Source organism: Rhincodon typus, chromosome 8 (genome assembly GCF_021869965.1).
Source record: "Rhincodon typus isolate 14 chromosome 8, sRhiTyp1.1, whole genome shotgun sequence".
In the NCBI taxonomy this organism is placed as follows: Eukaryota; Metazoa; Chordata; class Chondrichthyes; order Orectolobiformes; family Rhincodontidae; genus Rhincodon; species Rhincodon typus.
The window spans coordinates 79,894,467-79,912,988 of NC_063339.1; the positions used below are offsets into that span (position 1 = coordinate 79,894,467).

Sequence of the window (18,522 nt, forward strand, 5' to 3'; positions counted from 1 at the left end):
ATTAACCACAAGAGGAAATAGCCTTTCCACCCAGTCAAGTGGTTGAATATTTTTGAGGCATGGGTAGATTTTTTTATTTGATGAGTAAAGGAATTAAGGGTCATCATGGGTAGATGGGAATGAAGAATTCAAAACGTAAAGATCTCATTGAATGGCGGAGTAGGTTTAAAGGGCTGGTCTATTTCTCCTATTTTGTACATTCGTAAGGGATTTAAGACACCTCACTACAGTACCGAGTGGAGTCCTATGTCCAGTTTTGGCCTCCTTACCTGAGGAACGATGTACGTGGCCCCAAATGAACGTGGGTTGCTGGTTTATGGGGATTGTCCTATGAGTCAGCTAGGCCTGTATTTCCTGGTGTTTCAAAGAATGAGAGATGATCTAATTAAATTGTGAACTTCTTGCGAGGCTGGACAGAGTAGATGCTGAGAAAGCATCCCCTCTGGCTGGGGAATCGATAACGTGGGGTCACTGCCTCAGACAAAGAGGTGGACATTTAGGCTTGAGCTGTGGAGAAATGCCTTCACTGAAAGAGTTGTGAATCTTTGGAAACCTCAAATGCAGAGGGTTGTATGTACGCTGTGTACAGTTTGGAGAGATCGTAATTGGCTTTTGGGTTTTAAGGGAAATATTTACATTATGGGCAAATCAAGTCAATGTTGAAATTAGCCATGATCTTAATGATAGATGGCTCTAAGGACTGATCTAGTCTGATTACAACCTTAATCCCACTTTCCTGTCTGCCCTTTCAAGTCTCTTGTAAATCAAAGCTCTATCCAACTCAGCCTTGAGTACATTTAATGACCCAATGTTCCCTGCTCTCTTGGGAAGAGAATTCCACACACCACCAACCCTCTGAGTGAAGGAGGAGCAGGATGGGACATCATCTCTGCCTCCATAGTCAGAACCCCTCAGGATCATGTGTGTTTCAGTAAGATCACCTTTCTCTCTTCTAAACTCCAATGGGTACTGGCCCAACTTGTTAAGTCTCTCCTTTTGTGAGAGAAACCCTATCTCCCAGGAGTCAGCCAAGCGAACCTTCCCTGAAAGGCCTTCTATGTGGGTCTGTCCATCCTTTAGCAAAATGTGCAGCACTGTACACAGTCCTCTTGATGTGGTATCACCAAAGTCCTGTACAGCTGTAGCTGGGTGTCCATCTCCTCACAATCGAGCACCTTCCACTTGCCTTTCTAAATACTTGCTGTACCTGCAGGTTTTGTGATTGTGCTGGACTGGAGTCTATCTCCATTTAAATGATGTTCTGCTTTTCCATTCTTCCTCCCAACCCTCACATTTTCCCACTTTTTATGCCACTTCTGCTACTCTTTTGCTTCCTCATTCAACCTGTCCAGATCCCTTTGTATCTCTTTGTATCCTCCTTGTTTTCCTACCTACCTTCACATCCTTAAGCAGATTTGACCACAATACAGTCAGTCCCTTCATCCAAGTGATAAACCTCAAGTTGTATTCACCTTCCATCTAGAAGGACAAGGGCAGCAGATATATGGGAACACCACCAGTTCCAAGTTCCCCTCCAAGTCACTCACTGTCCTGACTTGGAAATATATCGGCATTCCTTCACTGTCGCTGGGTCAAAATCCTGGAATTCCCTCCCTAACAGCAGTGTGGGTCAACCCACAGCAGGAGGAATGCAGCGGTTCAAGAAGGCAGCTCACCACCACCTTCTCAAGGGCAACCAAGTATGTTCAAGAAATGCTGGCCAGCTATCAATGCCCACATCCCACAAAATGAGTAGAAAAAATACATAAATTGTAAATAGTTGAGGCACCAGTGCTGATTCCTCTGGCACTCCTCTAGTTACACATTTGCCAATCCCCAATTTATCCCAACTTTTGATTAAGCCATCCTCTATACATGTTAATATATTCCCCCAAAACCTTGAAGTCTTATGTAGCTCCAATTTTTTTCCAAGATGGTGGCAGAGTAGGACGACTCAGCCGGAGCTCATCTGCTCCATCCTTTTTCTTTTAGCTTTTTCTCGCTCTTTTTGTTTTTTTATCTTACCTCCTGCCCTAGAGCCTCAAGTGAAGTCAGCACAGACTCCTGGCCTTGAGGTAAAGCCCAGCATGGCCTGGAGGCTAGGTTCTGCCGCAGACTGGGTTGGAAGGACTGTTATTCCAAACTTTTTACTTCTTTATTTTTCTAATTTATTCCTATGATTTTGTACCCAAGATGGCACGTAGGTCTGTAATGCTGCACTTTTTATTTCTTTAGTTTATTCTTTATTTCTGTTTTTTTTTCCCCGAGGACATGTACTTAAGAATCTGTACCTAAAGTGGTGCTGTAACTGGCAACTTGTAAATGTTTTGCTGTACTCATGAGTATCTGTGACAAAGCTAATTCTAATTCTAGTTTCCTGTCTAAAGTACCTTATCATATGTCTGTTAGCACTCTCAACTGAGGAGCAGGAAAGAGAATCAAAGTACAAGAGACTTTTTTTTTGTCAATTGCAGACGTTCGGACCATTCTGGTGTTTACTGACACCTTCCATAGAAACGAGGCAATTGTGTCCATCCCAGTGCCTCAGTTCAGCAAATATTATAACCTCAATCAGGTTTTCACCATACAAATGGCATTGATTCAACAAGTTGTATTAAACTCTCGGCCACGTGAGTACCATTTGAGTACCGTGTTTATTTACTTCCCTGATAGCAATTTTAAAACATTTTAAAATATAAGTGATTTTTATCCAGGAATTAAACAAGAGGAGACTCAGCCAAACTAAAAGCTTGGTCAAAGTGGTAGGTATTTAAGGTATGGTGTGTATGTGCCTTTGAATTGCAAGATGGCCAACAAAGATGGGCACTGGACGGTAATAACATCCCACTGCCGTGACAAAGCTTTCTGACTGCTGCCCGTAACTAATTGGGGAGGGGGAGACATTGCCCTCTTCCCCCTTGTTGCTTGGCTACATCACCCCCTCTTTCCCCCCCCACCGCCTCCCCTGCCGCCCCTTGTTTTCATCACTAGCCACTTTGGACTGAGCACATCAGCCACTGTGCCACCTAGTGGTGACATCGGTAATATAAACCTGGCCATTTGGGAAGATCTCAAAGGGGGAGAAAGCTGGTGGAATTTAAATTCAATTCATAAAACACAATGTGCAATTGAAAGTCACCCTCTGTAATGGACGCCATGAAACTATCATTATTTTAAAAACGCACCTGGTTCACTAATGTACTTCAGGGAAGAAAATCTGTCATCCTTACCTGTTTTGGCCTACGTGTGACCCCAGACCCACAGAAATGTGGCTGACTCTTAGCTGCCCTCTGAAATGGGCGAGCAAGCCACTGAGTTCAAGGGCCAATTAGGCATGCCTTGCGAGCAATCCCACATACCATGGAAGAGTTTTTAAGGAAGTGGATATAATAGATCATTCAGAGTGAAGCATTGGGAGATTTGTGGGAGCAAGAAGGAAATCTCCCTTTGTGTTCTGGCCAATATTTGTCCCTCAGTCAAAATCTGGAGAATAGATTATCAGATCACTGTTAACTTGCTGTTCGTGGGAGCTTTCTGTGCACAAATGGTCTGCCACATGTACCACATTCTCGTAGTACCTACATGATCAAATGTGCTTACTCATAAAGCATGTTGAAACTGTCTTGAGGCTTGTGAAAGGTGCTACATGAATGAAAGTTTTTAATCCAGTAACCTATTTATGCAAAAGACAAAGTCGTCATAATCTTCCAGACCATTCGGCTGCTGTCTCATTAGAGACAGACAACTGATGATGGTTTAATCTGAGGGTCGCCATGCCTTAGACGAGGGGAGAAGCTGAGAAGGAGAGTCCTTCATTGTAACTTCAGCCGGTGCTGGAATTGAACCTGTGCTGTTGGAGTCACTCTGTATTGCAAACCAGCCATCCAGCCAAATGAGGTAACCAACTCTGAGAGTAATTTGGTCACGCTACTTCTTCATCTAATCACCCCTCTGTTTGGAATTCTGTGTTGCGGTATTTTGTGTGGTTAGCTGTGACCTTGCATTCAGGTTTCTGACTACATAGCAGCTCTTCTTCCTGGTCTGTGCTATTCTAGCTCATTCTTGCCAGCCCTGCTGTATGCTGGTTAATTTGGTTAAGCCAGAGCTATATTATTGTGTTGTGCCGAACATGGTCTTCCAACCCTGGACAGACTGCACTAACCCTTCAATGCTCCAGTCAGATCAGAATATCAAACTGAAAACCTGTATGAGGGTGCCATTGCTGATACCTCAGGCACTCAGTGCATTCAGCATCAATCCTGACCTGAAGTCCTGGGCCATTTCTTGTATGCCCCCACCCCCCATCAACTACCCTGCACATGTGTATATCAGAGCAATTTGTGCTGAAAATTGTGGTGCATTTTTGTGCAGAAGGGCTGGAACTGGTAGCTTTCCTTCACTGCACCTATTTGCATTCTCACTGCTACTGTTGCTTCCACCTAACCTGAAGGTAAGTGTTTACTTACCCTCCATTATCTTATCCATAGGCCTACTTCATGAGGGAGCATCATAAGGCAAACCCACAGTCATCCAGGAAACAGTCCCGGAAAGGCAGAGGGGGGTGCAGTCATTTGCAGTCAGGAAGTGGAGATTTCAATTTGTAACCTAGGCTTTGTATCCCCAATGCCAGCTGAACACAGGCTGTGCACAGGGAGTCCTCACTTAAAGTTGTGGTTTCATTCCTGAGAGTTGCAACTTTAAGTGAGTCATCAATGTGTTAGGTTTTGGGCAACCTTCCTTTTAAAACCATTACAACTTCATAATCTGTAAGATGAAATACTTTACATTGCTAAACCCTCACATCACTAAGTGAAGTCACTTTTAAAATAAAACACATCTAAAAAATTTGAAATAAAAATGTGACTTCTTGCTTGCAGTACCTCCTGCTTGCACATTCACAATCCTAGAACTCCTGGGGAAATAGCAAACCAAACTTTTAAAAGTGCTTCTCGCACAGAATTTGTCAAATGCCACATCTCCTTTCTTCTCCAATGCTATTCTCCTCTCCCCTGTCCCATTCACTAGGCAGTAGCTACCCTTTCAGCCAATGTACTGTTATTTGGTGTAACCTGTCCTCTTCCATTCCTTTTTAGAAACTCTAGGAATACTGAGGTTATTTATAATCAATGATCTTCTATGAAAATGACTTCTGAAGCTGATCTTGCCTCTGCTGTCCCCATATCCCAGCATCAGAGCAGATTGGGGAGAGGCTGCAAGTTGGGATGGGCTTCAAGTCAGAGAGCTGGAGGGGCTGTAGGTCATGCAGGAAACAATGAGATGATCCTTGCTGCACTCAACTAGAACACTCGCCCTGTGAACTTACTGGAGTTAAAGTGAAGCGACGTTAAATGTGAGATTGGGATTGTTAAATTGTCGCGGTAAGAGACATGCTCGTGATAATCAACACCACATCATAGCACGTGACCTGCAGATAGAAAGATCTCTGATCTTACCTTGGATCACTGGAAGCTGGACACTGTTGTAGCTTAATATTAGCCAAGACAATTGCATGTCTGAGGAATATAATGTTTTACCCAGATGCCAGTCGTCAGAAATATTGCGTTTGTTCATTTGCTCACTGAGCCAGTTGTTCTGTGGTGTGCAGACATTTCGTTACCGTTCTAGGCAACGTCATCAGTGCAACCTCTAATTGAAGCATTGCTGTTCTGCTCCATTCTGCATTTATATGATCCTTTGGTATGGTGGGTCTTGTCACTTCCAGTCCTGTTTTTCAGCAGCAGTCTGTATAACGGGGTTTATTTCTGTGTTTGTTAATGGAGTCCCATGTTGAGAACCAGGCCTCCAGAAATTCCCTTGCATGTCTGGTGTTTGCTTGTCCCAGTCGAACTGATGGCCTTCATAGTCTGTGTGTATCGAGACAAGTGAATATTGGTGTGTCTTTTTACTGCCAGCTGGAGTTTGTGTGTCTGGTCATCGGTTTCCTCCCCATTTGTCCAACATAATGTCTATTGCATTCACTGCACGGGATTCTGTATATCACGTTACTCCTGTTTACTGTCAATATGGGGTCTTTAGTCTTTGATGGCATTTGACGCAGCGTTGATGTAGGTTTGTGTGCAATCATGATACTATGCAGTTCCAGACTCCTTAGACCGCATAGGATCATGACCGCATACTTAGTAACGGTAATGAAATGTCTGCACACCACAGAACAACCAGCTCGGTGAGCAAACAAACAACCACATCCACACCCCAAGCTAAAAATTTTCGCTAAGATGTTAGAAGTATTGTCACCCCTCACTGGGGCATGTGCACTGGAAATCGAGCCCTGCTATTCCTGGAGTCCTCACAAAAGTTAAGGATTTTTAAAAGTACACAGAATTCCCCAATTTCTGTCTTTTAGACCCAGGTTGACAGAGAACATGGACCAGGTTTCCTTGCCAAACAAGAATAACTATACAAATAAACTGATTCTAACTCCAGATAAACAATTATGAACTATTGATATGTAATTTTACTTGTTAAAACTCTAGCCCACTTGTAAAGTCCTCCCTCAACACGTGCATGTAGACGGACCAAAAGTACATGGATGTCATGGGTAGAGGGGAAGATTGGGAAGGCAGTTCACTGGCCCTTGTTCACAGGGTTTGCTGAGATGATCCTTTTGCTGTTCAGAATGCTGCTTCTCAGTCTTCCTTCTCAAGGTATCTTGACTTGTTTGTAGAATGCTCAGGGTGACTGGTTCATTCTTAGAAAAGCCTCTGATTTAGTACTTTTAAAAAACTCACAGCTTACAGCAACAGATGCGGGGAAATAAACTGGCTGTCTTTGGGTTAGAGTTGCTTCTTATTACAGAGCAAAAACAAGCTATCCCCTTTCAAAGGACCATTGGGTTCTGTCCTGAACATTCACATCCCCTGCTAACTAAAAACTGAAAGAAATGCGGATGCTGTAAATCAGGAACAAAAACAAAGTTGCTGGGAAAGCTCAGCAGGTCTGGCAGCATCTGTGAATGAAAAAAAGAGTTAACTTTTTGGGTCTGGTGAGGACCCTTCTGAGCAAAACCGAGTTGCTTTTCCAGCAACTTTGTTTTTATTCACATCCCCTGTTCAGCTACTTAGGAGTCAGTCTCATGGTTATTGATGGGCAAGGAGGCCTTTGTCATTGTCACTATTTCACAGACCAATCAGCTACTCGTTGCCAGCCAAACCTCCATTTTTTGTGTCAGCCCCTGGGTCCAGCTTGTCTATAATTAGGTTTTCCCCACTGAACAAGCAGCTGTGTAAACAGTACTTATAATGGGTAACTTTTTTAAAAAGTGCAGTAATCCTACAACAATGCTTTTAAAACTATATTCTTGTTCCCATTTCACACTATAATCAAAAATATAGGAAAATAGGAAGTTAGTCTTTACAATCTCTATATTCTCCAATACCACAAGCTGCTGCGTGACTCTATGAATATCCACACCCACTTTATGTTCACATTAATCTCACCACGTTAGGTAAAACATCCTGTGTTAGTAACCTCGCATCAAGCATAAGTTGAGACTGATGTACTCTCTTAAGGGGGGAAAAAAACTCTCTTCTCAGGATCAAGACTGCACTAACAAGGCTAGCATTTGTTGCTCATCCGCATGTGTCCAGACTGGATAAGTACAATAGAATTTCCTTCATAAGGAGACATTACTAAAGCACTGGGTTTTTACGGGAGTCAAAATCCACTTTTACAGATGTTTTTTTTTAGAAAGGTCAAACAATTCAAATTCTCAGACTGCTGTAATTGAATGTGTGTTCCATGGATTATTAATCTGGTAAACCCTGCGATCTATGGCTCTATGTCAGGGTATCCTGCACCTGGATTGATCTCAGGAAAAGGGGTAATTGTGTCTCCTTTCACTCCTCCTGTCCTTAGGGAAAAATGGGGAGCCAGTTGCTGAGAATTTTAGGATGGAAGAGAGCTACCTGCCTCAAGATTTGCAAGAGGGGCAAGTGAAGGTTTGCACCAAATTCCTGTCTGTGGATCCTTACATGGTAAGTACATATTCCTTTCGGGTTGTTTGGCTGCAACATTTACCTGGACATTTTTTTTTGGTTGTAATGTCAACCTTTAGACAACTAACAATGTTAACTATCTCATTAGGAATCCTTTATCAACGAGGCAGTGGGAGCGAGGAGAAAAATTCAAGTTTGCTTTTCATACGCAGTGTATTCTGCTTGTAAAACTTCATGTACAAATAACGGCAGAGGCTGTAATGTCCAATCAGTTGTAACCAGTACACTACATAAAAGCAGAGTTTAAAAGCCTATTGCTGTAGAGATGGCATCAGATATGTTGTTGAGATCAGCACTCAGATTGCAATCTCTTGATGACCCATTATCCTGAGCGACTCTGCAAAGATGATTCTACATTTTATTGGCTTCACTGCATTAACTAACATCTCCAACAATAATCTAGTCATCTCTCCTTGACAGTGTTACCATCACTGATTTCCCCCACTATCAATATCCTGAAGGGTTACCATTGGCCAGAAACTCCACTGAATTAGCCATACAAATACTATGGCTACAAGAGTGGGTCAGAGGCTAGGAATCCTATAATGAGTAACTCGCCGCCTGAAGCTTGTTGCATATGCTTCAGCCTTATCTTTTGCACACTCCCATCATTCAGGATGGGGATATTTTGTAGAGCTTTCTGCTCCTGGTTAATAGGCTGCTACCATTCACTGACAGGACTGCAGAGCTAAGATCTGATCCATTGGTTGTGAGATTGCTTAGGTCCGTCTATCTCGTTGCTTATGCTGTTTGACATGCAAGTGGTCCTATTTAGCGGCTTTACTAGGTGGTTACCCTATTCTGAGGTGTGCCTGGTGCTGTTCTCCTGTGCTTTCCACTGAACCAGTGTTGACCCCTGGCTTGATGGTAATAGTTGAGTGAGGGATATACTGTGCCAAGAGGTTACAGGTTGTGTTGGGGTACAGTTCTGTTGCTGTTGATGGCCCACAGCACCTCATACTTGGATTGTTCAATCTGTTCAAAGTCTGTCCCATTTCGCACAGCGATAGTTCCACACGATGGAGGGTATTCTCAATGTGAAGGCGGGATTTTGTCTCCACAAAGTCACTCTTACCGGTACTGTCATGGACAGATGCATCTGCAGCCGGCAGATTGGTAAGGAAGAGGTCAAGTATGTTTTTCCCTCGTCAGTTCCCTCACTACCTGCCACAGACCCAGTCGAGCAGCTATGTCCTTTAGGACCTGACCAGCTCGATCTGTAGTACTGCTGCTGAGCCACTCTTGGTGGTGGACGTTAGTGTTCAGCCCGAGAGTACATCCTTCTTCCATCCAAGTTTTAGGAGTGGGACTTGAACTGTCAACTTGCTAACTCAGAGGTGAAAGTGATACCAGTAGAACCACAATTGACGTTCGATCCTTGCTTCCTTCCACCCTGCTAAATGGTGTTTAGTACAAGAGGATTTGTTGCTGTTTATATATTCTGCTTTGTGCAGCTCAGCTGTCATGATTCTTACGTTACAAATGCGGCTGTGGTTTCAACAATAAAGCACTTTGAGATGCTGTGGAGAGGCGATCTGCTTTTTAGGTGCTGAATTAATCCTTTAAAGTAGTTGTCATGGGATCTTTTACATCCAACCGCGGGGGGCAGATAGAGAAGATAGAAACATAGAACAGTACTACACAGGAACGAGCCCTTCAGCCCACCATGTTCGTGTCAACCATGATGCTATTCCAAACTAATCCCATCTGCTTGCATGTGGTCTGTATCCGTCTATTCTCTGCCTCTTCATGTGTCTGTCTAAGTGACACTTAAACATTGCTATCGTATCTGCTTCTACCACCTCCTTCGGCAGCTGATCCAGGCACCTGGCTGCTTTTCTTTTCAGAAGAAACTTGCCTCGCACATTCTGTTTATGCTTGTCCACCCCCCCACCCTTTACCTTATACCAGTATTGGTCATTTCCACCTGGGAAAATGACTTTTCACCAGATCCATGCCTCTCGTAATTTTATATACTTGGATCAGGAAGAGCCTTAGTTTATCATCACATCTGAAGGTGCTGCACTCCCTCAGTACTGAACTGTAGGAGTCATTGGGGCATCCTAAGGCCATAGAAAAAGCACTGACTGCTCTTATTTACCAATGATGCAAATCAGGAGAAATTTCTTATCTGTGGTGGGGAAAATAACGTTAATGTGAAAGCTAGGGACGAGGTCAGGGTGCAGTTTCATACAGATTGCAGTGGGAAAGCCGAATTTATTCATCAGGACAAAGTTGCTAAAGACAATGGAGCCACGCTCATAACTGAAGTCAATTTGATTTTGGTTAGGGAAGGGTTACAGAACCAAGCTACTAAAGGACAGCTCAACGTTATCCCATTGAGCTGGATGGCATGCTCTTGTTCTCCGTCCCGTGTACTTCTCATTATTCAAATCTTATTGAGCTGTTCTTGAGTTGAGTAGCGTCCTGGGGTTTAACATTTGGCTTTGATTTGATCTTGGCAGCGATGCAGGATGAATGAAGACACTGGTGCAGATTATCTGCCTCCATGGCAAGTGTCGAGTGTGGTGACTGGTGGAGGATTGGGTCTGGTTGAAGACAGTAAACATCAGAACTTTCAGAAATGCGACGTCGTGACTTCATTCAACTGGCCCTGGCAGACACGAGCTGTTGTGGACGGGGCTGTCCTGACTAAGGTAGAATGTTATTGCACCACGTTCCTTCCCAAAGTTCAAAACCATTGCAGTGCTACCCTCGATCACTTCCCTCACACCTACTTCAAAATGTTACTTATCTTCCAGGGGTGGAGGTAACCCCAGGTAATACCTGGGGGGCCAGTAATCTAAGAGGCCCAGGTCTGTCTATGCTCTGGGGATATGGGTTCAAATCCCATCACGACAACTCATGGAAAAGAAATTCAACTCCGTAATTGAGAATATAAAGTTGGTCTCAGTGATGGTAACCGTGAAATTATCACCCGTTGTAAAAATCCATCTGGTTCACTAATGTCATTTTTTTTAGGGAAGGAAATCTGCCATCAATACCTGGTCTGGCTTATAATTTTTTTTAAATTCACTGGTGGGGCATGGGCTTCGCTAGCTGGCCAGCATTTATTGCCCGTGCCTAGTTGCCCCTTGAGAAGGTAGTGGTGGGCTGCAGTCCGTGTAGGTTAACCCACAGCACTCTCCTCCAATGGGGAGGGAGTTCCAGGATTTAGACACAGCAACACTGAAGGAATATATTTCTAAGTAAGGGTGGTGAGTGCTTGAAGGGAATCTTGCAGGAAGTGGTGCCCCGGTGTATCTGCTGCCCTTGTCCTTCTTGTAGGAAGTGGCCATGGGTTTGGAAGGTGCCGCCTGAAGGTAACTCCAAAACCATTGCAATGTGGTTGACACTTAACTACCTGCTGAAATTGCCCTCATACTGTGTGGCTTGAGAGGCTGTTGGAGATGGGCAGCAAATGTTGGCCTTGCCAGTATCGCCCAAATCCTATGAATCCTATGAATTATAAGTAAACATGCAGTATGTGTTTCTGTAGCATTCTGCGTATAATTTTTATCTAAAATTGTTTCCGAGACTGCATATTCGGGCATTTTGTATTGTGATAAATTCTTCTTCTGGTTGTTGCTGAGGAAGAGTATGTATTCTCATCAGATGCAGAGAAGACAAAGGGGAGGCAATGGCCTAGTGTTATTATCGCTGGACTGTTAATCCAGAGAGATAATGTTCTGGGGACCTGGGTTCGAATCCGCCACGGCAGTTGGTAGAATTTGAGTTCAGTAAATATCTGGAATTAACAATCTAATGATGACCACGAGTCCATTGTCGATTGTTGGAAAAACCCATCTAGTTCACTAATGTTCTTTAGGGAAGGAAACTGGTATCCTTACCTGGTCTGGCCTACATGTGACTCCAGACCCACAGCAATGTGGTTGACTCTTAACTGCCCTCTGGGCAATAAATGCTGCCTGGCCAGCGACGCCCTCATCCCGTGAATGAATTTTTTTATAAAAAGGTAATTTTTCAAATGGAGAGAAACTGAGCCAGTTACAAAAGCTAAACCAAAAATGTCCAGAATGTTGGTCTGTATCAAGAGGGGCTGGAATTCAAGATTGAGAAGGTTGTGTTTCAGTTGTCAAGGTATTTGGTCAGACTCCATCTGCAGTAACTGAGTCCAAAATTTGCACACTGAACTTCAGAAGGAAGTATTGACCTTGGACAGCGTAACAGATATTCACCAGAGCCTTCACAGGGTTTAAACTTAAATTACATGGAGAGGTTACATAGACTAGTCTTGTAGTATTTTAAGTATTGGATGTGAAGGGATAATCTAATTGAGATTATTAAAGGATTTAATAGAGCATGTACTTTGAAAAAACATTTTCTCTGAAGGGGAGGGTCCAGAAGAAGGCGTTATAACTTACAACAAAATCACAAAAAAGGTTATAACTTACAACAAGACCATTTGGGATTGATGGCTGGAGCATCCTCTTTGCTGAGTAGCTAGGGGCAGCAGGAGACTCTCGGAATCCCTCCAGTGTGACAGAAGGCTATTCGGCCCATCGAATGCACCGTGACCTTCAGACTCTCTCACCTCACCACCCTGTCCCTGTAACTCTGCATTTCCCATGGCTAACCCACTTAGCCTGCACATTCCTGGATACCATGGGGTAATTTAGCATGGCCAATCTATCTAACCTGCACATCTTTCGGACTGTGGGAGGAAACCGGAGCACCTGGAGGACACCCACATAGACACAGGGAGAACGCCCAAACTCCACACTGACAGTCACCTGAGGGTGGAATCAAACCCGTGTCTCAGGCGCTGAGGCCGCAGTACTAACCACTGAGCCACCGTGCTGCCCCATGACTCCCTGACCAAAAGGTGTGTCAAGAATCCAGTGCAAATGTTCAAGACACAGACGGTGTTAGATATAGGTTTGGAGGGACCTAGAGCAAACGGAGACCAGGAACACATTATCTATATGATCTTACTGAGCGGCAGAACAGACTCCAGGGACTGAACAGCCTCTCCTATGCCGTGCTCCATATTGGGGATAAAAACGAAGAATGTGCTTCTTTTATTGGAATGAAGATGTTGAGAATAATCTGATTTCGAGTTTTTAAACATCAGAATATTATTTCAAATAGGAATGTGATCCTCTGAGTAGGTTTTATCCCCCCCACCCCCCCCCCCCATTCATTTACGGGACGTGGCCTGCGTTTACTGCCCATCCCTAAGTCGACCCCATTGCTGTGAGGCTGCAGTGACGTGTAGGCCAGACCAGGTAAGGAATCAGCCAGCACAGAAGAGACCTTTCTTCCCTGTACCAGCTCTTTGGAAAAGAGGAGGTGAAACTAATTGGATCGTTCTTCAAATGGTCATGTTACTCCCCACCCTTTATGTTGTTGAACCTTCTTCCACTGTCCTTTGGAATCGGTGCATTCCATACTGTAACCAGCGGTGTTTAAACAGCACCTCCTCCTGGTTGGAGGGTTCTGGGTCGCTCTCATTAAGGTTTGCTGCTGTGCTGATACAGCCTACAAAGTCGGAATGACTTGTAACCCTGTGATCACCTCGGTCAAGATAGAAGCTGACAACCTAATAACATAATTCATCACGTGGAGAAAAGAGCTGTGTTGTTGCCATGGTGATTATATAATTGCAGCAGAAATGTATTCTACTGAAATGTTCGGATAAATGAAGGGAGCTATTAAGAGGATCCAATTTCAGAATTTCTGCATTCTTTTTGTGTGTTTAGCACTCCAGAAGTGAAAGAGCCTTTTAGCATAGAGCTCGCATTAATGTGACATTCTATAGTCCAGGTACGAAGTTCCAACACCATTAGAATTGTATAATGCCTTCCTTGTGTGCAGCTCCAGACTATTGTGCCCAAGTCTGAAACATAGAGAATACTGGAGAAACTCAGCAGGTCTGGCAGCATCTGTGGAGAGAAAACAGAGTTAACGTTTCGAGTCCAGTATGACTGTTCAGAGCAGCTCTGAACTCCACATCTCGATCAACAGATACTGTCACACCGACTGCCTGTCTCCAGCACTTCCTGTTTTTATTTTGGATGTCCAGCATCCACAGCATTTTTTTGCTTTTTAAGTAGCTGGTTGGTCTAAGGACTGGTGACCAGTTATTGATGACAAAGGCCTTCTGCCTGTGAGCAACTGTGTGATTGACGCCATCCAGCTTCGGAGTCAGTGTTTGAGAGACACCATCAAATCTACACAAAAGCAGGAGCCCTGTTCACTGCAATAAAAAGCATCAAGAGCCAAAAGATAGTCAGTTTGACTCCCCTTTCCAGATACGGTAAGTTGTGACTGCTAAATTGATAAATCAAAGACTTTTTTATTATTGGGAAGTAGTCACCCTATACTTCCTTCAATCAAGTGAAAGTATCTGGAGAAGGAAAATTGGGGCGTCGTGTTGGGGTTGTACAGGACTTTAGTGAGGCCTCTTCTGTAGTACCATGTGCAGTTCTAGTCACTCTGTTACAGGAAGGATATTACTAAACTAAAGGTCCAAAAAAAATTTACCAGGTTGTTGCTGGGAACGAAGGGAACAGCCAGAAAAAGTGGTACAATTACAATGTTTAAAAGACATTTGGGTTAGTTCATGAATAGGAAAGGTTTTGAGGGATATGGGCCAGGAGCAGGCAGGTGGGACTAGTTTTAATTTGGGATTATGGTTGGTGTGGACTAGTTGGACCAAAGGGTCTGTTTCCATGCGGTGTGACTGTATGATTGAGAAGAATGATTTAATAATTCTATTCACATCGATTTTATCACTAGCTTCCCTCCTCAGATTAGAAACCACAATGGACAAATGACGCATCATAGGAATGACAGACTTTGTGTACAAGTGAATACTTCACTCAATGTGATCAATTATAATTGTATGTGTTTGCTAATTTCCTCTTTCCAGTCAAAGCAAATGGACTTTGCAGATGTAACAGTGGTCATTTTAATCAAAATCGCTGGGCAGAGTCCCACAGGATTGGTGAAGGCATTTATTCTAAATTCGGCCCAATCTTGCACTCTAGGCAGAGTCAGTCCTCCACTTCTGTGGCGATGTTTGTTTGTAACCAAGGATATCCCTTCAGGATGTTACAGCCAATTAAGTATTTGTGAAATGGCAGTCACTGTTCCATTGGAGGAAAAGTGACACCAATTTGCACACAGTAAGTTTCCCCTCAAACAATGTGAGGATGATGATGATGACCAGCAGTCAATGAAGCTGAGGTGCTGTAAGAGCAGCGTAGCACCCAAACACTGTCATTAGCTTGGCTGTGTGGGTTGGGTTAAGACTGATCTTGCTTTCTTCCATTTCACACTGCCATTTTTCCCATCTTCTAGCTTGACCCTCAGCTTGTTGACGGGCACCTCTCCTACTTCCTGGGTGCAGTGGGGATGCCTGGTCTTACCTCTTTGCTGGGGGTGAGAGAAAAGGGGCACGTGACACCCGGTGCCAACCAAACGATGGTGGTCAGTGGCGCAGCGGGAGCCTGTGGAATGTTGGCGGGTCAGGTATGGAATGGAGAGGGTTCAGAAACAATGTTGCTGGGACTGCAGGGTTTGGGTTATAAGGAGAAGCTGGAGCATAGGAGGTTGAGGGGTGACTTTAGAGATTTATAAAACCTTGAGAGGCACAAATAAAATGAACAGCAAAGGTCTTTTCCTTAGGGTGGGGGAGTTCAAAACAAGGGGGCATGTTTTAAGGTGAAAGATTTAAAAGGGGCCTGAGGTGCAACGTTTTCACCAGAGGATGGTTCTTATGTTGAATGAACTGCCAGAGGAAGTGGTAGATGCAGGTACAGTTACAACATTCAAAAGACATTTGGGTAGATACATGCCTGGGAAAGGTGTTGACAGATATGGGCCAAATACAGGCAAGTGGGTCTAGTTCAGTTTAGGAAACCTGGTTGGTTTGGACGAGTTGGACTGAAGGGTCTGTTTTTGTGCTGTATGACTATGACCCACTGTCCTAGTGTATTGTGAGTGGAGCTGACTGATGTAATTCCTTGCAGCATTAGCAAACAGCAATCCTAACAGCCTGGTCACACATCATTGACCCGTGGACTTGTAGTCTAATAACATAACCACTGTAGGATAGCACTACCTTGACCAGTGGGATACAAATCCAGGACATCATCCAGGGCAGCACAGTGGCTCATCGGTTAGCACCGCTGCCTCACAGTGCCAGCGACTCGGGTTCAATTCCAGCCTTGGATGACCGTCTGTCAGAGTGGAGGTTGCACATTCTCCCCATGTCTGCATGGATTTCCTCTGGGTGCTCTGGTTTCCTCCCACAGTCCAAAGATATGTAGGTTAGGTGGATTGGCCTTGCTAAATTGCTCATAGTGTACAGGGATGTGCAGGTTAGGTGGGTTAGCCATAGGAAATGTGGGGTTATCAGGATAGGGTAGGGTGGTTGGGTTTGGGTGGGATGCTGTTTGGAGGGTTGGTGTGGACTCAATGGGCTGAATGGCCTACTTCCACATTGTAGGGATTCCATGTCCTAAATCTATTTCTGATTGTGGCTTGAGTTAATACTCAGATCTTTGACCAAATTTTTGGATGCCTAGCCTAATACTTGTAGCTGTCAGGTATGTCTGATTTATGTTCCTATCTTGGGACATTTCCCCACATTAGAGGTGCTATTTAAATGCAAAGTTTTCAAAGTGACGCAAATGTTTTTGTCTGGTCAATGATATTGTTAGGGCTTGTTTGTGTAATTGTTAATGTTAATAGAATGGATAGGGTATTAATTATCTTTGAGCACACACAAATTGAGAATAGCCTGTACGCTGGAGATGTTGAATGAGATCAGTGAGACTGAGTAAGTCGTTAAATTCTCCCAAGGTAAACTCAAAGCTATGTGTCTTGGTGTTTATCAGTTGGAATCAATGAACAAAATGTTCCCTTGTAATATGCGTTATGTTTGATGGGATTCTGCAATTGCATCTTACGTTTAGCTTCCGATAACTAGGTGTTTTCAGAGGCAGCAGGTTGATTGGTTAAAGTGTCTAACGTTGTCATGGTGCCCCCAGATTGGTCGGCTCGAAGGGTGCTCTCGAGTTGTTGGGATCTGTGGCACTGATCAGAAATGTCAGGTCTTGGTCAGCGAGATCGGCTTCGACGCAGCCATCAACTACAAGAAGGATAATGTTGCAGAGAAGCTCCGGGAATACTGTCCAGCTGGAGTGGACACCTACTTTGACAATGTTGGAGGGGATATCAGCAACACCGTTATAAGTCAGGTAAAGATGCCAAAGGATGAAGGAATGGGAAGGCAGGGAAGTAACTAAGTTTTTTTTTATTCCTGAGTGGGTGAGGGTATGTCGATCACTATTCCTGATCTTTATTCCTCTTTCCCCAGTGAAGAAAGGGAATATTATTCTCTTCTTTTCAAACTATGCAAACCTTTTCCTTTCCTTCCAATCTGCATTTTGTGAAGGCTGCCATCCTAGCGGGCACCTGTACCACTGGGTACACTGGCTCCAGCAGCTCACCTGTTGGTGCCACAGTTGCAAACACAAAATATTGAAGTGCTGTTGAACTGTCCGAACTCTCCTCCTGACCTCTCATCAGTATGCCTCTGATCCTTGATATTCCTAGTAACTGGGGTGAACGAACAGGGTGGCGGGGGTGTGGTCAGGAGTAAGAACAGCCACTTCTCTAAATTTCCACAGGCCCCCGTGCACCCCCCCCAAAAAAAACATTGAAGGCTGTCATGGCTTTGCGCCATCTGCAACAGTGACTTGCATTTATATAATGCTTCTAAAATTGTCAAACCTTTCAAACCCCTTCACAGGAGCACTGCACAAAAAGTTGACCAAGTCACACAGGGAAATACAAGGACTAGTGGGCAAACACTTGGTCATAGAGGTAGGTTTCAAGGAGGCTGAGCGTGGGTCCAAGGAAATCCCAAAATCCCAAAATTTAAAGTCCTTTGTCTGTCCAACTCTCTATGGGCTCTATCTTATCGTTTACTCCCTACCCCACACACCTCCCTATTTTCTGCATATAAACTGACATTTTCCCAGCCACCATCAGTTCTGAAGAAGGGTCACGGACCCAAAACGTTAACTCTGTTTTCTCCTCCACAGATGCTGCCAGACCTGCTGAGCTTTTCCAGCAACTTCGTTTTTGTTCCCAAAAGTTAAAGCCTTGACAGTTCTAGGTATATCAGCCAATGTTGGAGTACTGAAAATACACCTCCAATTTATTGCCTGGAAATATGGTGGAGGCGGGTTTGATTGAGGCATTCGAGGGCACTGATGGTTACCTGGACAGAAATGGTGTGCAAAAATGTGGGGGAAACGGTAGGAGATTTGCATTAGATAATGACGCTCCTTTGAAGAGTAGATAGGATGGGCTGAATGGCCTCATTCTGTGCTGGAACACTCAGAGACTCTGAGTTTTGTGATATATGCTTAAGCAGTAAAACCCCAGCTGTTGGTCGGGGTGTGGGGCAATAGTTTCATTTGTTCATAGTTCCAATCCCCTTTAATTCCATGGTGGGACAGGGGGGTGT

General features: G+C 44.1%; 1 protein-coding gene across 8 annotated transcripts in view; it reads left to right on the forward strand.

The window, feature by feature from the left end:
- The window catches only part of ptgr2 (prostaglandin reductase 2), a 36,333-nt gene that overhangs the window by 5,455 nt on the left and 12,356 nt on the right, over window positions 1-18,522 (forward strand). For 4 of the 8 annotated variants that reach the window (XM_048599630.1, XM_048599637.1, XM_048599629.1 and 1 more), the window contains exons 2-6: window positions 2,475-2,630; window positions 7,876-7,994; window positions 10,481-10,672; window positions 15,342-15,512; window positions 17,036-17,245. In XM_048599630.1, coding sequence (XP_048455587.1) covers window positions 2,591-2,630; window positions 7,876-7,994; window positions 10,481-10,672; window positions 15,342-15,512; window positions 17,036-17,245 — 732 coding nt within the window. In that variant the 5' untranslated portion in view covers window positions 2,475-2,590. Of the gene's footprint in view, window positions 1-2,474; window positions 2,631-4,103; window positions 5,351-7,875; window positions 7,995-10,480; window positions 10,673-15,341; window positions 15,513-17,035; window positions 17,246-18,522 lie in introns of those variants that run through there. The other 4 variants (XM_048599633.1, XM_048599632.1, XM_048599634.1 and 1 more) reach the window with 2 other exon arrangements.